Genomic DNA, 23,077 nt, shown 5'->3' with positions numbered 1-23,077 from the left:
TTTTTCCCTTGTAAAGCTACAGCTACTTCAAAACAGTATTTTTTCTGAAATCTGCTGAAAGTACCCTTGGAGAATTCTGCTGCTCATAAACTTGATTTATCTTATCCATATATTGATAAATCCCAGCCCTGTTAGAGGAATGCTAGGTGTACTCTTTCTTTGTTAGGACCCATAAAATCTCAGCTGGTTTGCTGCAGAGTTACAGGAGGCTCTTCAAGTACACTTGAGGTTCACTTTATCCATATTAGATGAAAAAGGGAAGAAGAATCTTGCAGGTTAACAGCCAGTAGGTCCTCTGTCCTGGATGTGTTGGCTGACAGTTGTGTTTTTTTAACCAAATAGTCACAAAGCAGCCAAAGGAACATTTTATTTTATTTTTTTCTTTTAATGTATTAGTATCAAAGATGTGTATCCTGTGAGTCATCATTATGATGAGGATCTGAAAAGGGCAAATATATTCCTAGGATACATCAAATGAGATTTTGACTCAACAGAGGGAGATACAAGTACTGTTGCCTAAAGCTGAGCTGAGCCCTCATCTGGGACAGGGCTCTAGCCCACCAGTTGCTGGAAGGATCTGCTTGGATGAGAGGAGAGTTTGCAGGGATTATTGGGGGACAGGGGGAACTAAAAATGTGTTTAAACCCTCAAAGCAAGATCCAAGAGGGCATGCAGCATCTGTCCATGAGCATCTCTGAAAACACGGCCCCCCACCATGGGAAGACTCACATAGTGGCAGGGTATGCTCTAGTCATTAATTCCCTGTTACTTAAATGGACTGAATGTGAAGAGGAGGGCTGGGGGGGAGGGGGGGGGGGGCATGGGGCTGCCACAGGAGGAAAAGTACCAGAAGTCCCTGGGGATGGTTTCTGCAGGTGGGCTGGGCAGCCCCGGCTCCTGGCTCCTGCCTGGCAGGAGGGATGAGCTGCAGCCGGCTCTGCGCATTAAAAAGCTCTCGAGCTAACCGGATTGCAGTTCATAATGGAGGTTAATGGGTTGTTAATCCTATTATGAGCATCACAGCTCAGCGGTGGTGTTACGTGTTTCACTGGCCCATGCTGGGTCCGAGCGGTGCAGGAGCCCTCCTGGGTGCCAGCCCTGCGCTTTGGTGGTGGAGATGGAGGTGGCTCGGTGTCTGGGGGCACCGCCTGGGTGCCAGGGGGCCACCTCCGCAGCAGCACATGGAGGCTTCTATGGCTGCTGGTCTCAATACTGGATAATCCCAAGGAAACCAGGCAGATGCTGTGTTTGCACCTGGTTGGGTTATCTTGAAACTTCGGGGTTTAGGGCCGGTATGCTTCAAGATTAGAATTCATAGCCATTGATTTATGTATTCATTTATTTATTTATTACTCCTTCTACAGTTCCAATCTGGCTTCCTGTTCCTTTTTTTAATACTGATATTTCTTTAAAAATGAGGTGAGTGAATGTAACTGCTCCATCTTCTTGCCTGGTGTGACCTCCTTGGGTGGAAATCCTGGAATCTGAGTTCTTGCACCACATCTCCTGTCGGTGCTGCTGGGGGTGATGTACTGCTTGGGTTTCACATTGATACAGGGTGTTTGCTGAGCAATGCGGCCGCAACTGCCTTCCGGTTTGCGTGCTTTAGATAACCCTGATGCCACGCGAGAAATACAGAACATACACCGCGACCATCGAGCTTCGCACCACCGCGGTGCAGACACACCCGCTCCCAGTCCCATCCGCTCACGCTCTGTCTCCTCACGCCTCACTTCCGCCGGCGACGGCTCATAGTGCGCCTGCGCAGACGGCGTTTCTCTCTCGGGGCCGGCGCCAGGCAGGAGGATGGTGAGTGGGGCCGGGGCCGCCGGATCCGTCGCCATCCGCCCCGGCGGGCAGCGCGGAGCCTGCTGCGGGCGGGCCGCTGCCCGGGAGAACCGCCGGGCCGGGGCCCTGTGTGCGCTCTGCCACCGAGCCGGCCCCGGCCCCGCGCTGGGCCGCGAGAGGGGCTCGCCTCAGCCGGGGTGGCCTGTGGGAGGCGGCCCGAGTGAGGGGAACGGCGGCGGGGGGCCGAGCAGGCGGCCCGGGAGGGGGCGGCGGGGGGCCGAGCAGGCGGCCCGGGAAGGGGCGGCGGGGGAAGCGGCGGGGGCCCGAGCAGGCGGCCCGGGAAGGGGGGGCGGGGAGCGGCGGGGGGCCGAGCAGGCGGCCCGGGAAGGGGCGGCGGGGAGCGGCGGGGGGCCGAGCAGGCGGCCCGGGAGGGGGCGGCGGGGGCCCGAGCAGGCGGCCCGGGAAGGGGCGGCGGGGAGCGGCGGGGGGCCGAGCAGGCGGCCCGGGAAGGGGCGGCGGGGGAAGCGGCGGGGGGCCGAGCAGGCGGCCCGGGAAGGGGCGGCGGGGAGCGGCGGGGGGCCGAGCAGGCGGCCCGGGAGGGGGCGGCGGGGGCCCGAGCAGGCGGCCCGGGAAGGGGCGGCGGGGAGCGGCGGGGGGCCGAGCAGGCGGCCCGGGAAGGGGGGGCGGGGAGCGGCGGGGGGCCGAGCAGGCGGCCCGGGAAGGGGGGGCGGGGGGCCGAGCAGGCGGCCCGGGAGGGGGCGGCGGGGGGCCGAGCAGGCGGCCCGGGAGGGGGCGGCGGGGGGCCGAGCAGGCGGCCCGGGAGGGAGCGGCGGGGGGCCGAGCAGGCGGCCCGGGAGGGGGCGGCGGGGGGCCGAGCAGGCGGCCCGGGAGGGGGCCGGGCCTGCGTTCGCCGGCAGTGCGCGGTGATGGGATGGCGGTGCCGGCTGCGGCTGGGCCTCGCGCGGGGGGCGGCTCTGCCCGTGCCGTGGTGCCCCAGCGCCGCCCGGTGCCCGGCCTGCCCCGCAGCCGCGCCCGCCGGCCCCGCCTTGGTAGCGGCGGCGCCGGGGAGAGGCCCCGCCTTTGCGTGCCGAGCCCGCTGCTGCCGTGTCGGGCTGCGGGGTGGCCGTTCGGTGAAGCCGGAGCTCACCCTGGGCTGCCTCCCCACAGGCTAAGCGCACCAAGAAGGTTGGGATCGTGGGGAAGTACGGCACTCGGTATGGTGCGTCCCTGAGGAAAATGGTGAAGAAAATCGAAATTAGCCAGCATGCCAAGTATACCTGCTCCTTCTGTGGCAAGGTGAGAGACCTCCTTCCCTAAAAAAGTCTTTAATAGTAACTTCTGTTGTTGCTGCTGGAAATACAGTTTGGTGCTTTGGTCCTTTTTGTACTGAAGCAATAACTCCACTAGTTTTGAGATAGTCATCGGTGTATTTGAGCTTTAGGCTCCTGTCAGAATCTTTTATAAAATAAAAAGAGTAGACATTTCACATGCATGTTTAGTGGTAGTTACGTGAAAACAAATTATATTTCATTACACAAAATAGTAAGATATGTTGCCATACTATATGTTTTAGGTATCTTAATAAAAAAAGACCTAACAGAATTAAAACAACACACTTGTTATCCTGCTAATTAAGGCACGACTTAGGCTTTTTTTTTCTTTCAGTAACTTTACAGCTTACCTGGAGGGAGAAGAGAGCATGCTTTTCCCACTTACAACTTTTGTTTGCAGCTGCTTGCTTATAATTGTGTGCTGTGTAACTGGATGGGGAAGAATTTCTGATAATCTTATCTGCTCATGTGCATAATAAAAAAAATCACTCCTAAATCTGTTTTTTGGCAGTTTGAGAGGTCCATCAGCTTGTGCTTTGCCCAGGAAATTTTTATTAATATTTATAAAGTAGGTGTCTTTAAGCAGCTGGAAATTTAAAAAGATTTCTCTCTATTTTTTTAATATATTAGTGTCTTTGTCACGTGAAGTAAAAACATTGATAGCCCCATTGGCAGAGCTGCCTAGATCCTGTATAGGTCTAAGTGAAACCCATTGTCATCATTGCAAGGTGATGGAGATTTGGAGTTCAGTACCCCGCACTCACTCTGGATGCTATCCAAAGGGACTCTGGTTCAGAGCAATCTGTCCAGGGAACACCAGTAACAGCGGTGTTACATTGGCCATCAAACCAGGTGAGAATATCTGTTACTGTGACCAATGTAACGCCTCACTATTTTTCTCTTTGAAAAAGAGCTGAATTGTTGATGATGCACTTAGAAATGACCCACTTTATATCTGAGTAAGAAAGTGTTTCAGAAGGACTTTCCCTGTTTTGAAAAAACTGAATAAAACCATTCCCTGATCCTTGCGTGTCTTAACTAGGCTTATAGGTAATGCCATAGCGTGGTGCTGGAGACCTCGCCTGAAGTTTGGCTTTTTCAGCTGATGGAGAGCACATTTTGTCTTTCCTTTTATTACAGACCAAAATGAAGAGGAAGGCTGTGGGTATCTGGCACTGTGGATCATGCATGAAGACAGTTGCTGGTGGTGCCTGGACTTACAAGTAAGGAAATTAAGAAGCTCCTTCAGCATGTATTCTCATATAGCTGAGGCATAATAACAGCTTTTCATTTTATTTTTCAATCTACTAACCGTTAACTGTTTTGAGTTAGTGATATGTGTGTGAGTGGGTTGCCTGCATTGTTAAAACTTGATTGCAGTGGATCAAAGTGGATTTGATGGCGATTCTTTCCTGTATCTGTTGTGCAACTTCTGAGCAAACTGAATTTTATCTGTCACAGTCCTGATGCTCGTTTTGGTGGGTTACTCCAAAATTTCTGTGTCTCTGGGTTTTATCAGTTCAGAAATACAAACTCTGCATCTTTTCCCGAACTTCAGATAAAGAAATGGAAACAAATATTTTACTAAAGTAGTTTGGGGTTGGTGGGGGTTTTTTGTTTGGTTTTGGTTGGTTGGGGTTTTTTTGTGCCTTGGCTGTAGTAGCATTTCATACTGAAGACGTGAACTACAGTTGTTTGTACAAGGTATTATCTTTGAGCCATTTTTTTGGTGATGTTGGAAGAAAAGGACCAGAGAGAATGGCTGGTTCATCCAGCCATCTCAGGATGGAATCATCTATATGGATTACTCCTGATTGATGTCCCTCTGACCTATTCTAAAAAGAGCTTCAACAGCTTCTAATAAATTACGCCTCTAACCTGAGAGTTATTTTTCCTTCCTTGATTCCTTTGACTGTATAAAAATCTTGATTTTTGTCAGGGAACTCTTTACTACTTCTTTCAAAGTCTAAGCAGCATTTTTTTGTGGTTACTATCCCAGCCTTTTTGGTTCAGAGACAAGAGATGCAGTAGGCAAAACCAGATTTACTCTGAGAAATATTATTTCTGTTTTACTTTTGTTTTAAAAGCATTGAAACATAATACTTACTGTAATGGTGTTCTTGCTTACTCCCTTTCTTTATTCTTCTTCCCTTGCAATTCTGGTAGAAGACACTGTTGCCTCACGCGTAACAGTTGCCAGGAACCTGAGCCCACGTGCTTGTGCATATAGTTGATGCATAACTGGAAAATTTTGGGTGAAGACCTGGGTTAGGAAGTTGCATGTGCTTCTGTAAACAAAGGCCTGCACTTTGTTATCATGAAAGTCAGAGTGGAATTAGCCCTCTGTTGACAGTGCAATCAGACGATAACTATTTGAAATGATTAGTGTTTTCTCAAAAAAAAAAAACCAAAACACTGGCATGGGTTCTACTGCTGCATGCAAGTGACTCTCCTTCTTCTTCCAGTACCACCTCTGCAGTGACAGTCAAATCTGCCATCAGAAGACTGAAGGAATTGAAAGACCAGTAGAAGCTACTTCCTGTCCTCATTGTGAAGCATCCTTTTTTTCCCCTACTGTCAAGATCTGTCCTTTCATCAATAAAAAGGTGATAATGGAGTGGAATCATGGTGTCTCTGCAAAATGTCCTGCCTTGCTTTATGTGGTGGGTTGACTCTGGCTGGATGCCAGGTGCCCACCAAAGCTGCTCTGTCACTCCCCTTCTCAGGTGGACGGGGAGAGAAAATATAAAGGCTCATGGGTCAAGATAAGGCCAGGGAGATCACTTTCCAGTTACTGTCACGGCCAAAACAGACTCAACTTGAGGATATTAATTTAATATTACCAATCAAATCACAATAGGATAATGAGAAATTAAACTAAATCTTAAAAACACTTTCCCCCCTCCCCTCCCTTCTTTCTGGGCACAACTTCCAGTTTCTCTACCTCCTCCCTGCCAGTGGCGATGGGGAATAGGTGCTGTGGTCAGTTCATCACATACTGTCTCTGCTGTTCCTTCCTCCTCAGAGGGAGGACTCCTCACACTCCTCCCCTGCTTTAGCCTGGGTCTCTCATGAGGTGCAGCTCCTCAGGAACCGACTGCTCCGGTGTGGGTCCTCTGTGTGCCCAGTGGTTGGTCTGTCTTGGAGCCGGCTGGCATGGGCTCGATCGCACGTGGGAGCAGCTTCTCACAGAAGCCACCCCTCTAGCCCCCTGCTACCAAAGCCTTACCATACAAACCCAAAACACTGCACTGTATTTACAGGTATAGCTATGGAGACAATAGTGCTATCCAGTAGTTGAGTGGCTCTTGTTGCTGGTGAAGCCGTTAAAAAACACTTTTCCAGCTAATTGCATACTTTGTTACTTGAGTGTGCTGAGGTGAATCTGAGGAAAGCTTAAATAGCTTTAAGAAGCCTTGATAATGTTCTTCATGTCTGTGCCTTAAGGAATAATGCAGAGCCCCATGAGTGGAGGAATGCACAAATGAAAGAGGGGAAGAGAAAACATAAAACATCACTCTCCCCCTTCCCGTGTGACTTTTGAGGAGGGCTCAGGGGAGTAGGGCATGTGCTGCAAGATGGAGAGGAAAAGAGCAGCATGAGTAGCTTTGAGGGACTGGAATGGTAAAAGAGCAAGTACCATAGCTATCCTCTATTGCTGGCTGGTGCCCCTAAATTCCCAGCACCAGCTACAGACAATTGCTTACTACAGTCTGGGGTGTGTTCTGTTTGCAGATCTGGAGCTTAGTCCACCTGAGCGCTCTCTGGCTTGGTCTTCCTAGGTCTGATAGCAGGCTCCCGTGTCTATGTTCAGGTTGTCTAATCCATACAGAGTTGCAGCAACCAATTTTCATGTTGAGCTGACTCATGGGACATTGAGTCTTGGAGGAAAGGCTGCTGTTTGAGTTAATAATGGCCTCCGGATCATCCCTTTAGACTGTCAAGATGCTGGAACAATTTTTATGGTTGGCTTGTCAGGTGAGTTGTGATTTGGTTTGAGTTCTGTTTTTGTCGAGGTTTTTTTGGTGACTGGTCTCCCATCCTTAACAGTACAGGTCAGAAAACGAGTCTTGTTAAGTACCTTGACAGTTGCTGGAGGAAAAAAATAATAAGCAGGTAGCATAGTGGTTGCTTGCTCTTGCTCCAGCTTAAGCTATAAATGAATTTGGGTGGTGATGAGCTACAGCAGTAACATCATTAATGAACCTGACATCTTTGAAAGGTAGATTCAGAACTGGACCAAAGTAGGAACCTTTTCCCAAGCTGCAAAAAGGCTGTGGCTCAGAAGTTTGACTGCACTGTCCATGAACTTATTTCCTAACTATTTTTTTTTAATTCAGTGCTCTAAACTTCCTATACTCAAGTAAATTAATGCATCAGTGTCATTCATGTCAACCTGCCTATCCTCCATGTCGCCTCCCAACAGTGATGAGGAGAACAGTTTCTGGGAGAGAGGTCACTGCGTATTTCTCTGTTGACTCGCCTTGTTCTGCCTGTAGTGCATGGTGAGAGAGTTGCGTGACAGGTTTAAAGTGGAGGTGGCAGTAGGTGACTCCTTAAAAGGTACGGCTCGTTTTTGTGTATGTAGATGAACACCACCATGGCCTCCTGCACATGTGTCTTCTGTTAGAGCTGGGTTATGAAGGAAACCTGTGGCTTCAAGAAACTCCTAGCTCAACTCATTTTTGCTGCTGCTTTTCTTCCGTGACGTGCCCACAGCAGCTTTCACTCTAGGTACTTGTCAGACCTCCCAGCTTAGTCCTGGGCACTTCTGTTGCTGGTCCTGACTCATGCTAACCAGGTTTCTTGGGTTGCCATCTTCAGGCTGGCTTGAACTTTGTTTTCAGTTAAGATGTTTCTACTCCCTTGGGGATGCCTTGGATACTGGTGTGTGCATAGCTGGAACAGCTCAAGGAGCCAGCTTTTCTCCTGTTGGTGGCTGCTCCCGCTGAAGGTAGGGTGAATGATGCGTGAGGATGGCTTATGCTACTGTAAGACTCCGCTGTCTGAAAAGCAGCTGCTGGCCTGCTTCAGTGAGTTTGTTAGGGGCACTGCCCCTGACTTTGGCTTACCTTCTGGCATAAGTTTCTGAAGTGTGGTCCAGGAGCTGCTTTGTAGGTAACTGCGCCATCCTTTAGGGAAACCTCAGCGGCAAGGAAGGTCTGGGGAGCTGGTATAGACTGGATGTGCAGAAACAGCTGTGTACTTCTTGGGACTCCAGGGAGAGGGAGAGGACGAATTGGATGTGGGGGAGCTCTCCAGTTGCCAGCGCACATGGAGATGAGTGAGCTCAGGAGGTATTGGCTATGCATCTGTGCATCACCTTCCAAGAAGGTTTGTGAGCTATGGCGATGCTTCTTAAAACGCATCAAAGTAAAGACAACTTCCGTTATACTAAAGGTGTCTTCACATGAGCCCTTTTGTTGGGAAATTGTGATGAAACCACACGAGTACTGATTACTTTACTGGCTACTTAATTGTCTGAAGGCCTTTGTTGGTAAAACACTCTATGTGCTTGGGGAAGGTTCTGCTGGCAGTGTGGCTGTACAGCTCTGCTGCTAGAAAGGGTTCTGAGGGGCTTGGGTTGCTGGGGGGGGGGCGTCTGCATTTCTACAAGGAGGCACCATGCAGCCAGTTGAGGCAGGGGAGACCTGACAGCTTGGCAACTGCAGCCCAGCTTCCTGGGTGATGGACCTGAGGATGGGAGGGGGAAACACTGCAGAAAAGGTCCAAACTCCAGCATCACCTGCGTGAGCTGTGCCTACTGGAGCAAGACTTCACAAGGATCTGCTGTGATACAGGGGCCATAGATGCGCACAGGAAAGTCTGTGTTGCCTCACTGATCTACCAGAGAAAAGTACTGCTTGGTCCTTGGAAAGCTGTGGGTGTCACCCGGTTAAACATGTCCTTGCCTCTTCTGGAGTTACTGAGCTGCTAAAACCAGATGTAAGCAGCAAGCTGGTGGGCATGCTCCTGGCAAATTCAGATTTACCTGCTGTCTCAAAGGCTCGTAGCTGGCTGTGGCAGCTGCTGTGTGGAGGCATGTGTTACCGGCTCTCACTGCCTTCACAAGCAGGGTAGTGTTCTGCACGTTGCCTTTTATTCTTGACTCAGTGCGCTCGGGTCACATTACCATGTCCCTCTCCCCTCCCAGTTCTGGGTGCTGCGGTGTGACTCTGCGCCTCTGCGTGTCCTGCATTAATGCAGAGGTTGCAATTGAAGTACAGGTTTCTAATTAAAGCCCACTCGACTGTTATGAAGTAGCCATTAACAGATACAGAGTATATGTTTTATGTTGATATTCCAGGGTGAGATTGCATAGGTATTTTCCTGCTGAGGAAGCTATTAATTACCTTTAGGATTAATATTTGTGGAGTGTGGAAGCTGAGCAGAGTGGAAATAGGAAGAGAAGATAAGGATGTGAGATGATTTTTTTTTTGATCCGGACTGTGCTCCTACCTACATCCCTGCGAGGGCTGTGCCCGCAGGTCTCCTGGGTTGTGCCCTCCCGAGAGTGCCGTGGTACCCCGGCTTGCTCCTGAGCAGGCGTGTTTTGTGCCGGTGAACCTTCAGGGCTGCCAATGCCGCACGTTGGCCCAAAATGAGAGCAGGGAGGAAGGTGGAAAGGGCAGCAAAGAGGAAGGATGCTGTGGCCAGAGCACGGCCGGCTGGCAATGCTGCGAGCGGCCAGCGGGCGACACTGCCGCTCTGCTGCTCCGTGTTGCAAGGCTGCGTCTTCTCAGCTTCCCTTCCTCTGCTCGTTCACCTGTATGCCGACTATAGCTTCTTAGCTCAGCGTTTCATGCTTCCCCCCTAAAATAGAACATGGCAGTGATTTTAGATTGAAACAGGAGTCTGTGCCAAAAGGGATCAGGAGGTAGAAATAGGAATAGGGAGGTTGGAGGCAGGGATTTTCTGGTCGCTTGTCACCTGTAACGGAGCTGAATTTGTGTCGTTGCTCTGTCCAAACCCTGTATATATCCTAGGAGTATTTGCTGTATCAACAACTATGTGATTTAACCAGGTAATCCCCAAAATTTGTTGTTTCCTCGGGGAATCTAAGGTGAAAACAGGAATTCTTAGCAATTTCACTTACTCTTTTCTGTATTATTTGTTGTTGAGCCTTAGTCAGGAACTTGGATACAGTTGTCAGATGCCATAGAAGCAAAGAGCTGATACCTGTCTTGGAGGGTGTGAGCTTACGGCAGTGTCTGACCCCCTTGGATTGCTACAGCTGTGGGAATTGGAGGAGGGTTCGATGGAAACAGAAGCTTTGAATGGACTGAATGTTCTGTAGATGTGGCTGAGCAGGTTGGTTGATCTTGGTTGCTTTTGAAGAACAGGCGAGGAGGGGACCTCTTTCTCAGAGCAATCCGACAGTTCCATGGGACTGTTTTTCAGGATCAAGGATATGACCTAAGGGGATGGTGGCTGTAACCAAAGTGGCATTTTGGCCCAAAGGAACTTGGAAACTCTGAAGGAGCTCAGGGCAACTGTCCTCATTCTGATTTCCCTGTTAAGCATTTACCTGTTTCCAGAAGAAAATAATTGCTTTGGCTTTACCCTATTTGTGTTTCCTGCTACCTCCTGCTCACTGACAGGTCTGTCTGGTCTTTAGGAGATCATGATACTAAGCCTTGGGGGCACCATATGTGTTTGTGTTATGCAACATATTAAAGACTTTTTGTCTTTCAGGGCTTAGGGCTCACAGCGGTGAGAAACCTCACCCACAGGCACTGGCTGTCCCTTCTGTGCATCCTGGCTTAAAGGTGGTGTGAACTTAGCCCATGTGCAGGTATTCCTTTTTGGCTTTGTGTCTTTTTTTAGGGATTTGATTGTAATATAGCCCGACAGTTGTAAGTGGTGGGCACCATGTTTTAAGGAGCATATCCCAGCATGATTTCTAACTTCCATTATAACAGCAAACGTCTTGGCCTTACTGTGTGGTCAGCTGCCTTCATCCTTGTGTACAGTCAAGGGCTGCCTATTGCCTTCCTGAGCTCCTTCATGCCTCTTCCACCATGCTGCCTCCCAGGGAGATTGGGTGACTGATGCAGGTGAGTCATCTTCCTGGGGCAGATATACCCTGTCCTGGGACAATTTTCTAGGTCTCTCCCTAGAAAGAAAGGAGCTTTAGTGATGAAGTTTATTAGTAGCTTTGCAGTTCAGAGTGTTGGACCATCTGATTTTACATATTGTCCTAGCTTCTACCTGCTGCTCATCTCACTTGGATGTTCAGCAGCTCCACTTGGGGAAACAGAGCATCATCGCTGAGCTGCTGGTCCAGCTGCCATGAAAGAAGTGGGCAGGCAACACCTCTCTGCTTCCTAGTTATGCAGTGTGGCTCACAGCTTTTCTTGGAGAAACGATTCCTTAAAGGATGCCACAAAGTGATACGTGGTGGCATGAGACTGTGTATTTCCAGTGGCTCAGGGTGACAGAGAATCGCCTGCTTGAAACCAGCCCCAGTGCTCTGGAAGTGGGCAGCTGTCATTGGTAACATACCCTTCCTCCAAGTATTCGATCCTTAGCGGATGTCTTTTGAGGCATGGAGTGTGGCAGAGTTGTGGATATGCCTCAGGTGCCCTTATTAGATGCCTGGATACATTTTGAAAATGGCTGCTTAGAAAATGTCTAATTGCTATTCCACATATTCAAAATGTGTTTTTTTTCCTCTTGACAAGGCTTTGGCATGCCTTGGATTGCTAAATATACTTTCCTCTTGAAAATTCTTGGCAGGGATCTGTGTAAGGAATCACGCCAAGCAGTCTCTTCAAATGTTAACAAGCTCATCGGTGTGGCTTTCCCAGTGTAGTTTGTGCTCCTTTTTTTTTTTTTCCCCCCACCTCTCTTCCCAAAAAAACCCGACCCTTCTTTCTGTACACTGTTGCTCCAAGCATATGAACTATGGCAGCTCTGCAAGAAAGGATTTTTCTTACCAGTGCTGAAAAAGTGCTTGTTTGGTGTCATTGCCCTGCTCAGCCTCCTGGGGCTCCTGTTGAGTTGGAAGTGTGGATTTTGGGGTGCTTCTGGAAAACCTAATCCATTTTCTCTTCTCCATTGCCCTGTCTTGCTTTTTTCTGTTTTTAGTCAGTTGGACTGTATCCTTGCATGGCAATCGTAGATTTGATGTCTTTCTTTCAGTAGCCTATTAGCAAGTGAATGAGGCTGTCGTGCTCCCCTTTTGTTCCCCCCTCCCAGTGCTTATACTGGTGTAGAAGCAGCCCTGGAGCTGGTGCAGTGCTGCTCTGGCATCTGAAACTGCCAAAGCAAAGAAAAGGGGAGAAGCCAGCACAGCATCGCTGAAACCCCAATGTGTCCCTAAAAAAACCCTCTCCTAGGACTCTGGCATCCATCCATATGTCAGGCTACAAACCTCCCTTGAGCTTCAACGGAGACAGTCTTGAATATGCATTTGGAGAGTCAAAGGGCTGGCTTTCCCTCGACCTTTGCCCACCTCTTGTTTCTTCTCTTGTCCTCTCTTACTCACCTCCTGACCCAGCGTGTAAGCAGTGTTGCTGTGGGAAAGTGCGCGGCCAGGGGAAGAGCACGGTCAGCCCTGCGGGGCTGCACCTCCGGGGCTTTGCTGGCAATATGCCTCCACCTGATTTCTCAGGAGGCAAAACGGGCTGGAGCTGCCCTCGCCCGCTCTGCTGTGGTGTGCACGGGCACAGCTGCAGAGGGAGAGCTGGCCTAGGCTTCTTATTTTCCTGCAATAATGAGCACACTATTGCGAGGTTACACCAGTCAAGGCTTTGGGCAGCGCTTTTAAAATGCAAATTCCGTAAACGATTCCCTGGGCCTTGCCTCCGACATGCTCTCCTGACCTTCGGTCATCTGATGGACGCACCTTGGGAGCAAGCATTTGTGTTTGGGTTGGGCTGTTAGATTCCCCTCCCTGTGCTCAGGGTCGAGTACCTACCTGAATCAGCCGACCTGCGATGCTCTGTCACTGTGAGCCACCGGAGCTCGGCAGGGGATGCAGGGAGCTGCTGCAGAGGAAATTGAGCTATGGGCCACGGAGCCTGCATTCATCACATGACAGTCTGGGATGAGAGGAGGGCTGGAAAGCCAAGGGCAGACCTTGGCACAGAAGAGGCCATACTTGAGACAGCTGGAAGGGTAGTCCAGGCTTCTTGTTCACTCTCCCTCTGCTCTGAGTGTTGTGATTTTTGCCCACTCCTGTGAAGTGGGCCGATTAAGCTGGAGAGTGGAGAACTGCCCCTCCTTGACCTGATAGCTCTCCTGTTAATTATGACTTCTTTTTTGTGTTTTATTCATCAGAATGGAATATTTTCAGCCTTGATTCAGTGGGCTTTTCTGAAGGTACATCTGCCTACACGAGGGTGGATTTATTTATAACTCTTGACTTCGGCTTTAGGAATTTGCTCTGTGACCCCTCTCCATTTCTTTGATTAAATCTCATATTGTAAGAAGAACATTTTATTCTGTAGCACTTGCCCACCCTGAGACAAATGTCCTGCAAGTCAGTGCTTTGCTCTCCCCTTCAGGCAGTTCTGGAACAGTTCCAGTTCTTTGAAAGTGTGGAGAGAGGACCTGATTCCTCCAAAGAAATATTATTTTGTAGGAGATGCTAAGTGGTGGACCAAGAGGGCACTTGCCTGTTTTACTGAATATAATTCTTCCAAGTCACCACCTACTACTGGGCCTCACCTTTGAAGGGAGAAGTTTTGATGCAAAGCAAAATTGTTTCCAATATCCCAGCTGTGAGGCTGAATTGACTGCTTGAAGATAGGATCTTGGTCTCTGTCAATCACATCTGTTTTCATTCAAGATGTTGGATTTAAAACCGTAACAAATTGGATTTGAGATTAAAAGGCAAATCTGTAAAGGGAACATTTAAAAAACTTAAATTCAGAGTAGACCCAAGTCATGCAAGGAAAGAAGGGGAACAAATAAATAATCTAGGCATTAAAAAATATTTTTTAATGCCTAGTCAGCTGAAGATCTATTCTTTTTTGTGCATGAAGAATAAGAAAGAAGTAAATGCAACTTCCTGTAGCAAGCGAGGTGTTTATTCCAAAGTAGGTCTATCTCTGACAAAAACGTTATGTATGCCATGATAGTCTTTATGGACCTCAGATGAAGACTATGCTGATACCTATCAAAATGAAGAAGAAAACAGTCAAAGGAAAAGACAGAAGGCAAACACATCAGACAGGTATGGAAGCATAAAGAAACTAGTTTGTGATCTGAGCCCATCAGCAGCCTGCCCATTGCCCAGAGCTTGGTTTAGATTATTATTACTGAATCAATCGGTGCTTAGCAGCTTGAGGCAGTGATGGTTTTTACAACATGGACCTTAAGCACTGGTGAGTCATTTCACGTTCCTCACTTGAACAACCCAAGGCATTAGGCATGGCGGCAGAGCTGCCAGTTGTGTTACTTCTTTTGTTTCCAGCGAGTGGAGATCAGCAGAGTAGTTGCACATGGGGATCAGGCAACTTCATTTGGCCAATGTACTGCCCTCCTCTTTCCCAATACTTCACTTCTTTTTTTGGTATGTTCTCACCTTACATGCACCCTCTTGGATGATGTGAGATTCTTGAGGCATGGAATATTTTCTTGTTTTACCAGTCTGTGAAGAGTTGAGCACAGAGGACCCTGCATGCTGCCTTCTATCTCTGTTGTTCAGCTTTAGGATGGAGATCACCCAAGCTTTTGAGAATACATTTCAGGAGCATTCCCCGTCATCGCTGCAGGAAGATGGTACCTTTTTTAAAGAAAGAACTTGCCATCACTTGCAGAAAAATGGGTTGTATGGAAATGGGAGGGACTCTGACTTGTGCCCTAAATCAGCTGCATTTTTAAAATTCAGAAGCCAACAGAGACGAAAGACTCCTGGTCAACTTTTCTGCTCCCTTGGAAAAAAAAGTACAAAGACTTGATAAATATTTGGCATTAATAAATTCCATTTGTCTTACAAAACAAAGTTTGCCAACTACCAAAGCAGGGAAAATATTTTACATAACTCTAAGTGCAATGTCTAAAAGGTTGCTATGAGCGTGGTTTGAAAAACTCTTTCCACAACTCAGAATGTTGTGGAACATCCAAGCAAAGCATGCTGTTTTGGCTTTGTAGGATGCACATCATCACAGCTGACCAACATCCCTCCACCCTTCCCATCAGGCCTCTGCCAGTCTTCTAGGTTATCACCTTGGCTTGCAGGAGCTGGGGTTGTTTACTCCATCTCTTGGTCACCTCTGCCTACCCCCTTGAAGATGAGCTGGCTGCTGCTTTTTACATGCTTACACTTTTCCTTGAACCTCCCTTTGCCCTGGGCCATCTGCCACCAGCCAACCTCTTGGAGGGGCAGAGGCGACCAAAGTGCCAAGGCCAGGCAATGCTGTAAGTTAAAACATGCAGAAAATAAGGGGTGCAGCAACTCTGGGTGCACAAGTACGGTCTGGAGCTTGACTCTTACAATCATCATAGCCCCCGGTCCCGCTGTTCAAGATATGCATGCCAGGAAAGTATGCCGTGGCTAGAGCCACATGGAAAGTGGCCATTCCCTTTTGGGAAAGCGTCTGAAACAGTTGACCAAGGATTTATCCTGGATTGGGGTGAAAATTTATTTATGAATCCTAGACAATCTCTCTCGTGGAGCTGTGGGAATGTTGCTATAAAAGGCAGGAAAGACCCAGCTCACTACAATTATTGTTTTGTTGTTAATTTTTAACAATGAGGGTAATTACCCATTGGAACAGATCCCCCCCGGGATGTTTGTTGGTTTTGAGTATTTAAGCTATGAGGTCCTCTGAGCAGAGACGTGTCTAGGGCAAAGTGTACGTAGAGCACTTGGAAACCACAGCGCCTTCAGCCACGGCTTGTGCAAACCTGCTTTCAGTGGCACTGCAGCAGGCTGGGAAGATGCGTGCGGCCAGATACACTGTCTCAGCAGAGGGGTGTCAGCTCCCTCTGGACTGGCAGTAAGTCTGAGGAAAACCTGGAGAGCTGGGTAGCCATGAACACCTGAAGTCTTTCTCAATTTCATCAGATTGGTATTTTTTCAGCAGAATGTCTTCACTCGGACTATTTATAGCCAGCCCCTAGCTAAGAACAATTAGTATTTGTTTTAACAGAGATTGAAGCTGTTAGGAAAGAGTTTCAACAGCTAAAGGATCAGCCCTTGGTCAAGGGCAGAGTTCTTTTTTTTGTTTTCCCTCCTCCTCTCTCCCTCCACTAGACTGTGCAAGTGCCTTCTCTTTTAGGAATCAGTTCTGGAGCAAATGGAGAGTTGCCACCAAATTATATCTCTGGGCAGAAAAGCAATGCCAAGCAGTCCGTTGATTTTGTAATGTAGGACACAGCCCCCTCGCCCTGCGTGCAGTCATGCACAGACTCCTTGGCATCTAATTAATAATTTGCAGTTAAGCAGCGGCTGCTTCCTTGCATCATTTCAACATGGTTGCCAAGTGGAAAATTGAAAAGCAGGAGAGAGCCAAAGAAACGACAACAACGACAACAACAACAACAAAGGTTTAAAGTTCTAGGAAATTTCACTGTGAGGTCAAAATTCCTTGTGCATTCAGGGGCTGGGCTGTTGGCTGCCAGGCGCCTCTAGTTAACATGGCAAAGCCCTTTTTTTTTCATAGCCCTGCTCTCCTAAAGTACCTCCTGTTCAACTGGAGTTTCTCAGTCCGAAAATGTGGGTGGGTTTGGGGAGGGGGGGATGCGGGGAGAATGTGGGAAGTTGAATGAGGGGTTTTCTTGTGGCTGAGAAGGTGAGAAATGCTCTGGGGCATGGGGACAGGCAAAGAAGCATGGTGAAGCAGAGCTCCCAGGGCAGGACTGAGAAGAGGACGGGGTGATGCAGCTAAGGGATTTGCAGAGTAGAGGATACCCAAGAGTGGGCTTACAGCCAAGGGAGAACTCGTCTTAACTTTTCTGGATCTTGAGGAACCCATCTCATCATGAGCAGTTGGACTGTTTGGCTTGTAAATGACATAAAAGGGTTTTCCTCTGGGTGGAGGGGGTTTAGCATGGCCCTGTTAGAAAACAGTAACAGTAATGTCTCCTAAGTTAGTTTTTCCACGCTTTTATGCTGCTAGCCCTGGGGAAGAGCTGGGGCATGCAATATTGTTGGCACAGCAAGAAGTACTACAGCTATCAACAGCTGAACTGAGCACGCGGGTCTTTATGTGTCTTCATGCTCGAGGTTGTTGGAGATGTGAGGAGAAGGGGACCAAAGGAAGGCTGGTGTTCAGAGCATCCGATGAACTGTTTCTGCTCTGCTTGCCCTTTTTTTGTCTTCTCCTCTCCATGGAGGAAGCCTGTGGAGGCACGTGCTTCTAACTCTTCCCATTTACAGCTGCAGTAATCTTCATGAGGTTGGCAGCTCCAGGATCTGTGTGGCTGGAGATTAGCATTTGTCTGTGGGAGGCAGGCATAAAAGATCAGCAGTCTCAAAAACATGACCTATGAGGAAAGGCTGAAGGATCTGAAGCAGGAAATGCTTTTTGAAAACATCTTTTTAAATACACAAAAGATTTTGCTGTAAGGTGAAAGGCTTCTCTGTACCAATTGCAGACCTGACAAGAAGGGATGGTTGAAACTGCAGCAAGAGAGATACAGGTTAGGTGTTGGCTGGACAACATCTGGCCAGGTAACTCTGGTTGGCCTTACTTTGAGTTGGGGTGGGAGCAGAGACCTCCAGAGGTCCTTTCCAGTTACCAAATTCTAGAATTCTGTGTTAGGAACAACTTCCCTGCAATAAGGATGGCCACATACTGAGGAAGTGAGGTGGTAGTAAGTTCTAAGTTGGAGATTAGGCAAACACTTGTCAGAAGTGGCGCGAGGAGAGCTGACACTGCTTCGAGGAGTGAAAGCAGACTATCTTCCTGATGTCCCTTCTGGCTTTGGCTTTAAAAATCAGCAGGTTCTACCTTTCAAGCACTGATGTCTGAGGGCATCAGGCTGTGTATCCTCCATTTCTACTCTGGAGGAGCCTGAGGCTTACAGATACCTGGTATGAGAAAAGATAGGGGAACCTGGGAGGCTGAACAGTTTCATCAAGAAAAATGCTGTTTCCCCATCCTCACCCTCCTGGTTTGGGGGTTTTCTCGAGAGGGAAGGAACCAATGGTGTAGATGACTCATGGCCTGTTTCTAAAAGACCCAATAACATGGGTTGAATCACTGAGCAAACACGGGCAGAGCTGCAAACAATACCCAGAAGTCTTGGCCTCCTTCCTCTGCTCCCATTTCAGGGTTTTATTACTAAATCTAAACCTGGGGCTCACAGTCCTTTCCAGGGAGGTATGTTTAACAGCACACACGTATCATCAGCCAGATCTCTTCCTCTTTGCCCTGAGCCTTTGTACACAAAGCAATGATGGGGGGCTTGTAGCTTCTTGCAGTGTCTTGCTTCTGTGGGATTCCCATGGGCTGAGCGTGATTGGATGGTTGCAGTCCTGCGGATGAGAAATGCCTCACACCCTGCTGGCATCGAAAAAGGATTACTGTTCCCCTTCTTAATGCGTTTGTTTAATGCCTGTTCCATGAGGCTTTTTCTCAGGCTGTTTTCCTTGCAGGATATGTCTCTATGTGTGCAATTAGCTAAGAGGCATTAGCTTAATGACTTGTGTGTGTCTGAGTTAGGCCCGACCCCACCTCGGATTGCTGCCCTTCTCCTGTCTGGAGACTTTTAATTCTCTGCAGCACAAACTGCTCTGTCATGCTTATCCCAGGGGTTGGATGCAGACAGTGTCTCTTGCTGGTCCCCAGCCAAAGAAACCCTGCTATCACACATAATTACCTCCTTGACTCATCATGACTTTTATTGCCCCTCTTCCCCTCCCTTTTTTTTTTTTTTTATTGCTCTTTCAAAGTTATTGTTTCCAGCCCTGTATTCCCAGTGTCTCCGGAGGGCTGCAGTGTATTCACACTGGAATTACTGGGGCGGGCTCTGCGGTCTGTTTTGTGCAAGAGTTCAGACTGAGTGATCATTTTGGTCTCTTCTAGCTGGTTTCTGAGCTGATGGGTTAGGCAGAGGGAGAGAAATACCTGACCAGCAAGTTCCATTGTTCAGGAGCCTGGTGCTGAAGCAGAGTCCTTCACCACTATGCAGGTCCTCAGTTCATTCTGATGAACTGATTGTCTTGGTCATCTCAAGTGGTCCATGACAGGTGGCTGAGCAGTGGCTGAAGTAAAATGAAGGGGACACTGATCATCTAGTCTCCTGAATAGTCCTAGTGCTAGAAGTTTTCAGGACTGCAAGAGCAGATCTTATAAGGAAATACCCACCCGCTGTTCTTAACTATCAGTAATGGAGAAGCCATCACAGCCATCAGTGAGTTGTGCCAGTGGGTGATTTCTTCTACCAAGCTTATTTCTAGACTGAATTTGGCCAATTTTGCTGCTACACTATGGATTGCATTACAGTGCAGTCTGTCAGGCTAAAAAACATGTATCTGTTCTCTTCTCCATATGCATAATTATTACCTCAACCAAGTCATCCTGTGGCTGTGTCATTGATGGGCTGAATGGTTAATGTCAGACTTCCAGATCTGAACTTACATCTCTGAACCTGTCCTCCGCTCCATCTTTTGTTCTCAGTCATTTTATTTCCCGTATACTGGAGCTGTATACACCCGGCTCCAAAACTCAGCCCAACAAATGTGTCTGCAGAGGGCACTGGTAAAAGACAGGCTCCTCTTTTCTCTGTTCCTGGCTGGCTGGTTCAGCTGGCCAGCTTCTCCTCTAAGCACCAATGGATGAAGTTTCCAGAGCCACCAGTATGGACATGTTTGCAGTAATCAGAACTGTGCAGTAACATCTATGGGAAGAAAGGCAAACAGATCGAGATATCTTGTGGGCTTGCTGATAGGTAAAACCATGGTCAGATAGTTCTTTTGAACCAGACATTGTCTGCCTAGTGCAACCTCTGGTCCTTACCTTAAACGTGGGGGCAGGAGGGGTGCTGTACCTTTTGGATAGCAGTAATTCACTTTGTCAGCATCTCTGGCCTTGTGAAAGGTTTCATTGGGCCTGCAGAAGTGTCGATATCCTTTACAGTTCCTCCTTTCTTGCTCTCCTACCCACAGGTAAGGTCCTTGAAGTCATCGCCTGCAGCTCACACTCAGGAGAGACCTGTACTCCCTTGAAGGGAGCTGGGGAAAAAAGGCGCGTTTGGGTGGACCATGGCTGAAGATTTTCTTCAAGGATTTCTCTTTGGGTAGGATGTGTGTGCCATTGAGCCAGCTGTTTTGGAGAAGGTGGTTTGAGATCCTGTCTGGAGCAACAGTGAAGTAACAGGTTCATATCCTTCATTGCTTTTCCTCACCAATTTGCACTTCTATGATGGATTTGGCAAGGCATCGGCTTCAGACTTGGCACCAGGAGGGGCAATCCAAGTTAGTTTACCTTATCCCTGCTTTGAAAACTCCAAGATCTATCAGTTCATTGTCATCCTGAAAAGCACTGTGACATTTCTTTTATTGCTGAATACATTGTTCCTATTAAAAAGTGTCACTCATGATGTTTTTTGACATAGATGGATATAAATCAAATGCATTCCTTTCACTGATGCAATTAATGAGCAGAAGGCATGGGGAAATTGTTAAGCTGTTGAGTACTGCAAATTAAGGCCTTCAGGAACAACAACAAATCCCCGTCTATAATGAAAAGAGCAAAGACATGTCAATCTTGTTTAGTTACCTGGTTATAGGATGCAGGTTCCTTTACTGACATTTTCAGAAAGAGTGTGACAGGATTAGAACATAAGAATACCAGATCCAGTAGCTCCTATTGAACCAAACCCATATGACTTATCTCATCAGACATGCTTCTAATTTTCTTACAGAAATTGTTTTTCTACAATGAAAACCAGTCCTTTCTGTGAAACTGAGCATTTCAACACGGCACATCTCTCTGAGGACTTTTTTCCTAGGTTTTTCATGGGAAACCAACCAAATAACCCCAACTCTGAGGCTATTTTCTTTTTTGAAAAAATTATGTGCCTTCACAGAAAGCCTTGGAGGTTTTGCTTCTTCACCCTAAATCTGAGCAACATGTTAAAAACGGGTCATGGATAATGACATTTTGTAGAAGAGAAAAGCAACAACATTTTAACAACCTTTCTTCCTGACCAGCTTGGCTAATTGTTCATTAAACCACTGTTAAAAGCCTTAGAGAGCAACAAAACCTCCATGCTTAGGTGGCACCAAAGCCAGCTGCCTGGAAGGTCCCTCTCAAACAGCCTGGTGACAATGCCACAACCTTGTTCATCCAGGCTGGCCAGCCTGACTCATTTAGTTGCTAGCTTCCATGACCCAAGCCTTGGGGGTTTGGCCCTAGTGGGATTTGTTTGCACAGACGTGACAAACCCCAGGTTGCATATGAACTCCAGTTTTTCTGCAACTCCGAGGGAAAGGAGGTGAGGACAACTGTACTGCTGGATGGGCAGGGAAGCCATCAGGAGCTCATGGAGCAGGGACTGGACTCTTGTTTTCATCTGCTCTGCACACCTTCCTCCCACAGAAGGCACTGAAGGTCATTGCCATGCCCGCTTCTCAAGGCCTGGATTTTGTTGAGCACATGGGCTCGAGTTCGTTATCTCTGGCTCTGCTTACAGATTCTCCCTGACCCCTGGACCAAACTATTTCTGCAAAGAAAAATCCTGAAAAATCCCATGAAAAGGACTTTTAGGTCTTTCCCCTTTTAGACCTTGAAAACAAAGCTCCATTTGGGCCTGTGGCCATCCTTAAATAGAGTTGCATCAAAAGCTGGGTTTATCCCTTCATTTATCAGACAAAACAGCCTGATCTGATCTCTCTGCCTTTCAGGTCTTGCAGTAAAGCTTCACCAGTGCTGGACGTGCCTGGCTGAGCTGGCGTGGTGCCTGGCCTCACTGCTGCCATGATATTTTGGGTTATCAGTGAAGAAGCGAGAACTTCAGGTGCACACAAATGCGTCCATGCACAGGTAATTTCTGCTCCCACAAACACCACAGGCCAGGTCACCCTGCTGCTCCTGGGTTTTCTCCATTGGGCTCAGCGGGGTGGAAGGGGCAAAAGGGGTGCCCGAGCTGCCGCAAGCCAGGGATGGAGGCCAGCCATCCCATGCACAGGCCTCCAGGGCTTTAACCTCCAGGCCACAGTGCTCAGCTCCTTCTGAAACAGGACAAAGCTGTTCAGCAGAACTGTGGAACTGGGAAGCTTGTGGGCTGAAATGAGTCCAAAAGACATATTAACAGGCATGAGAGGCCTGTGATGAAATCGCTAAGGTATTAATGCAGCCAGAGGCTGGTAATGAATACAAGAAATGCCCACGTTTACCCAAGAGGTCCCAAAGGTCTCTTGGCCAGAACATTGTGATCCTTAAAGGAATCTTAAGAAAGTTAAACCACAGGGTTAGGGCTCCAAGAACAAAAACTCAGCTAGCGTGGTCTCTCAGCTGCTCTGACCTCTTGGCTGAAGAGATTTTTTGTGCTTTTCAGAGAGCATGGATATTATCTTCTGGGGCTTGTCACCCAGAGACCTGTCAGATGAGGGTGCCCCTTGCCCCTGTGGATGGCATGAGTCTCCCACCGTGCCCTGTGACTGTGGTGCAAGTAACAAAGCTTAATTCTCACTTTTCAGATGAGGCTCTGTCATTTGGTGGCAGGGGAGATCCTGAACACTCAGATATTATCTGGAGGTGTACAAAATGCTCTTCTAGTACTTTGCTGTCTCCATCTTTCAGCTGCTGGAGGAAACCTATGAGGTGCAGAGCACGGGCCAGTGCAGGCTAAACTGCTATCATCACAATTTGACCTTTGCTTCTTCTCCTTGTTGGCTTGTCCCATTACTTCTTTAATACATGGAGGGCCTGGAGATGGTCCATTGGCGCTGAGCACAGTTGGGCTGCAAGGACAAGATGGGAGCTGGAGGTTGACAAAAGCAGAATGTTGTTGGGTGGCTGAGCATCCCCAGTGCTGTATATAATGCAAACACTATG

At 48.3% G+C, this 23,077-nt stretch overlaps 2 protein-coding genes across 3 annotated transcripts in view; both read left to right on the top strand.

The window, feature by feature from the left end:
* The first annotated feature begins 1,652 nt into the window (after positions 1-1,652).
* RPL37A (ribosomal protein L37a) lies at positions 1,653-5,742 on the top strand. Its single transcript, XM_013299351.3, has 4 exons — positions 1,653-1,809; positions 2,956-3,084; positions 4,260-4,342; positions 5,585-5,742. The coding sequence occupies exons 1-4, from the start codon at positions 1,807-1,809 to the stop codon at positions 5,646-5,648; spliced, it is 279 nt and encodes a 92-aa protein (XP_013154805.1). The 5' UTR covers positions 1,653-1,806; the 3' UTR covers positions 5,649-5,742.
* Positions 5,743-6,958: 1,216 nt separating this feature from the next.
* IGFBP2 (insulin like growth factor binding protein 2) overlaps positions 6,959-23,077 on the top strand; it is a 94,287-nt gene continuing 78,168 nt past the window's right edge. Inside the window, exons 1-3 of one of the 2 annotated variants that reach the window (XM_055812175.1) lie at positions 6,959-7,097; positions 20,185-20,395; positions 21,925-22,063. In XM_055812175.1, the coding sequence (XP_055668150.1) occupies positions 22,048-22,063 (16 nt within the window). In that variant the 5' untranslated portion in view covers positions 6,959-7,097; positions 20,185-20,395; positions 21,925-22,047. Of the gene's footprint in view, positions 7,098-11,053; positions 11,177-20,184; positions 20,396-21,924; positions 22,064-23,077 lie in introns of those variants that run through there. The other variant, XM_055812176.1, reaches the window with a different exon arrangement.

This window comes from Falco peregrinus, chromosome 8, assembly GCF_023634155.1.
Source record: "Falco peregrinus isolate bFalPer1 chromosome 8, bFalPer1.pri, whole genome shotgun sequence".
NCBI lineage: Eukaryota > Metazoa > Chordata > Aves > Falconiformes > Falconidae > Falco > Falco peregrinus.
Note: the sequence above shows the minus strand (reverse complement) of the source record. Positions and strands in the feature narration are given on the sequence as shown.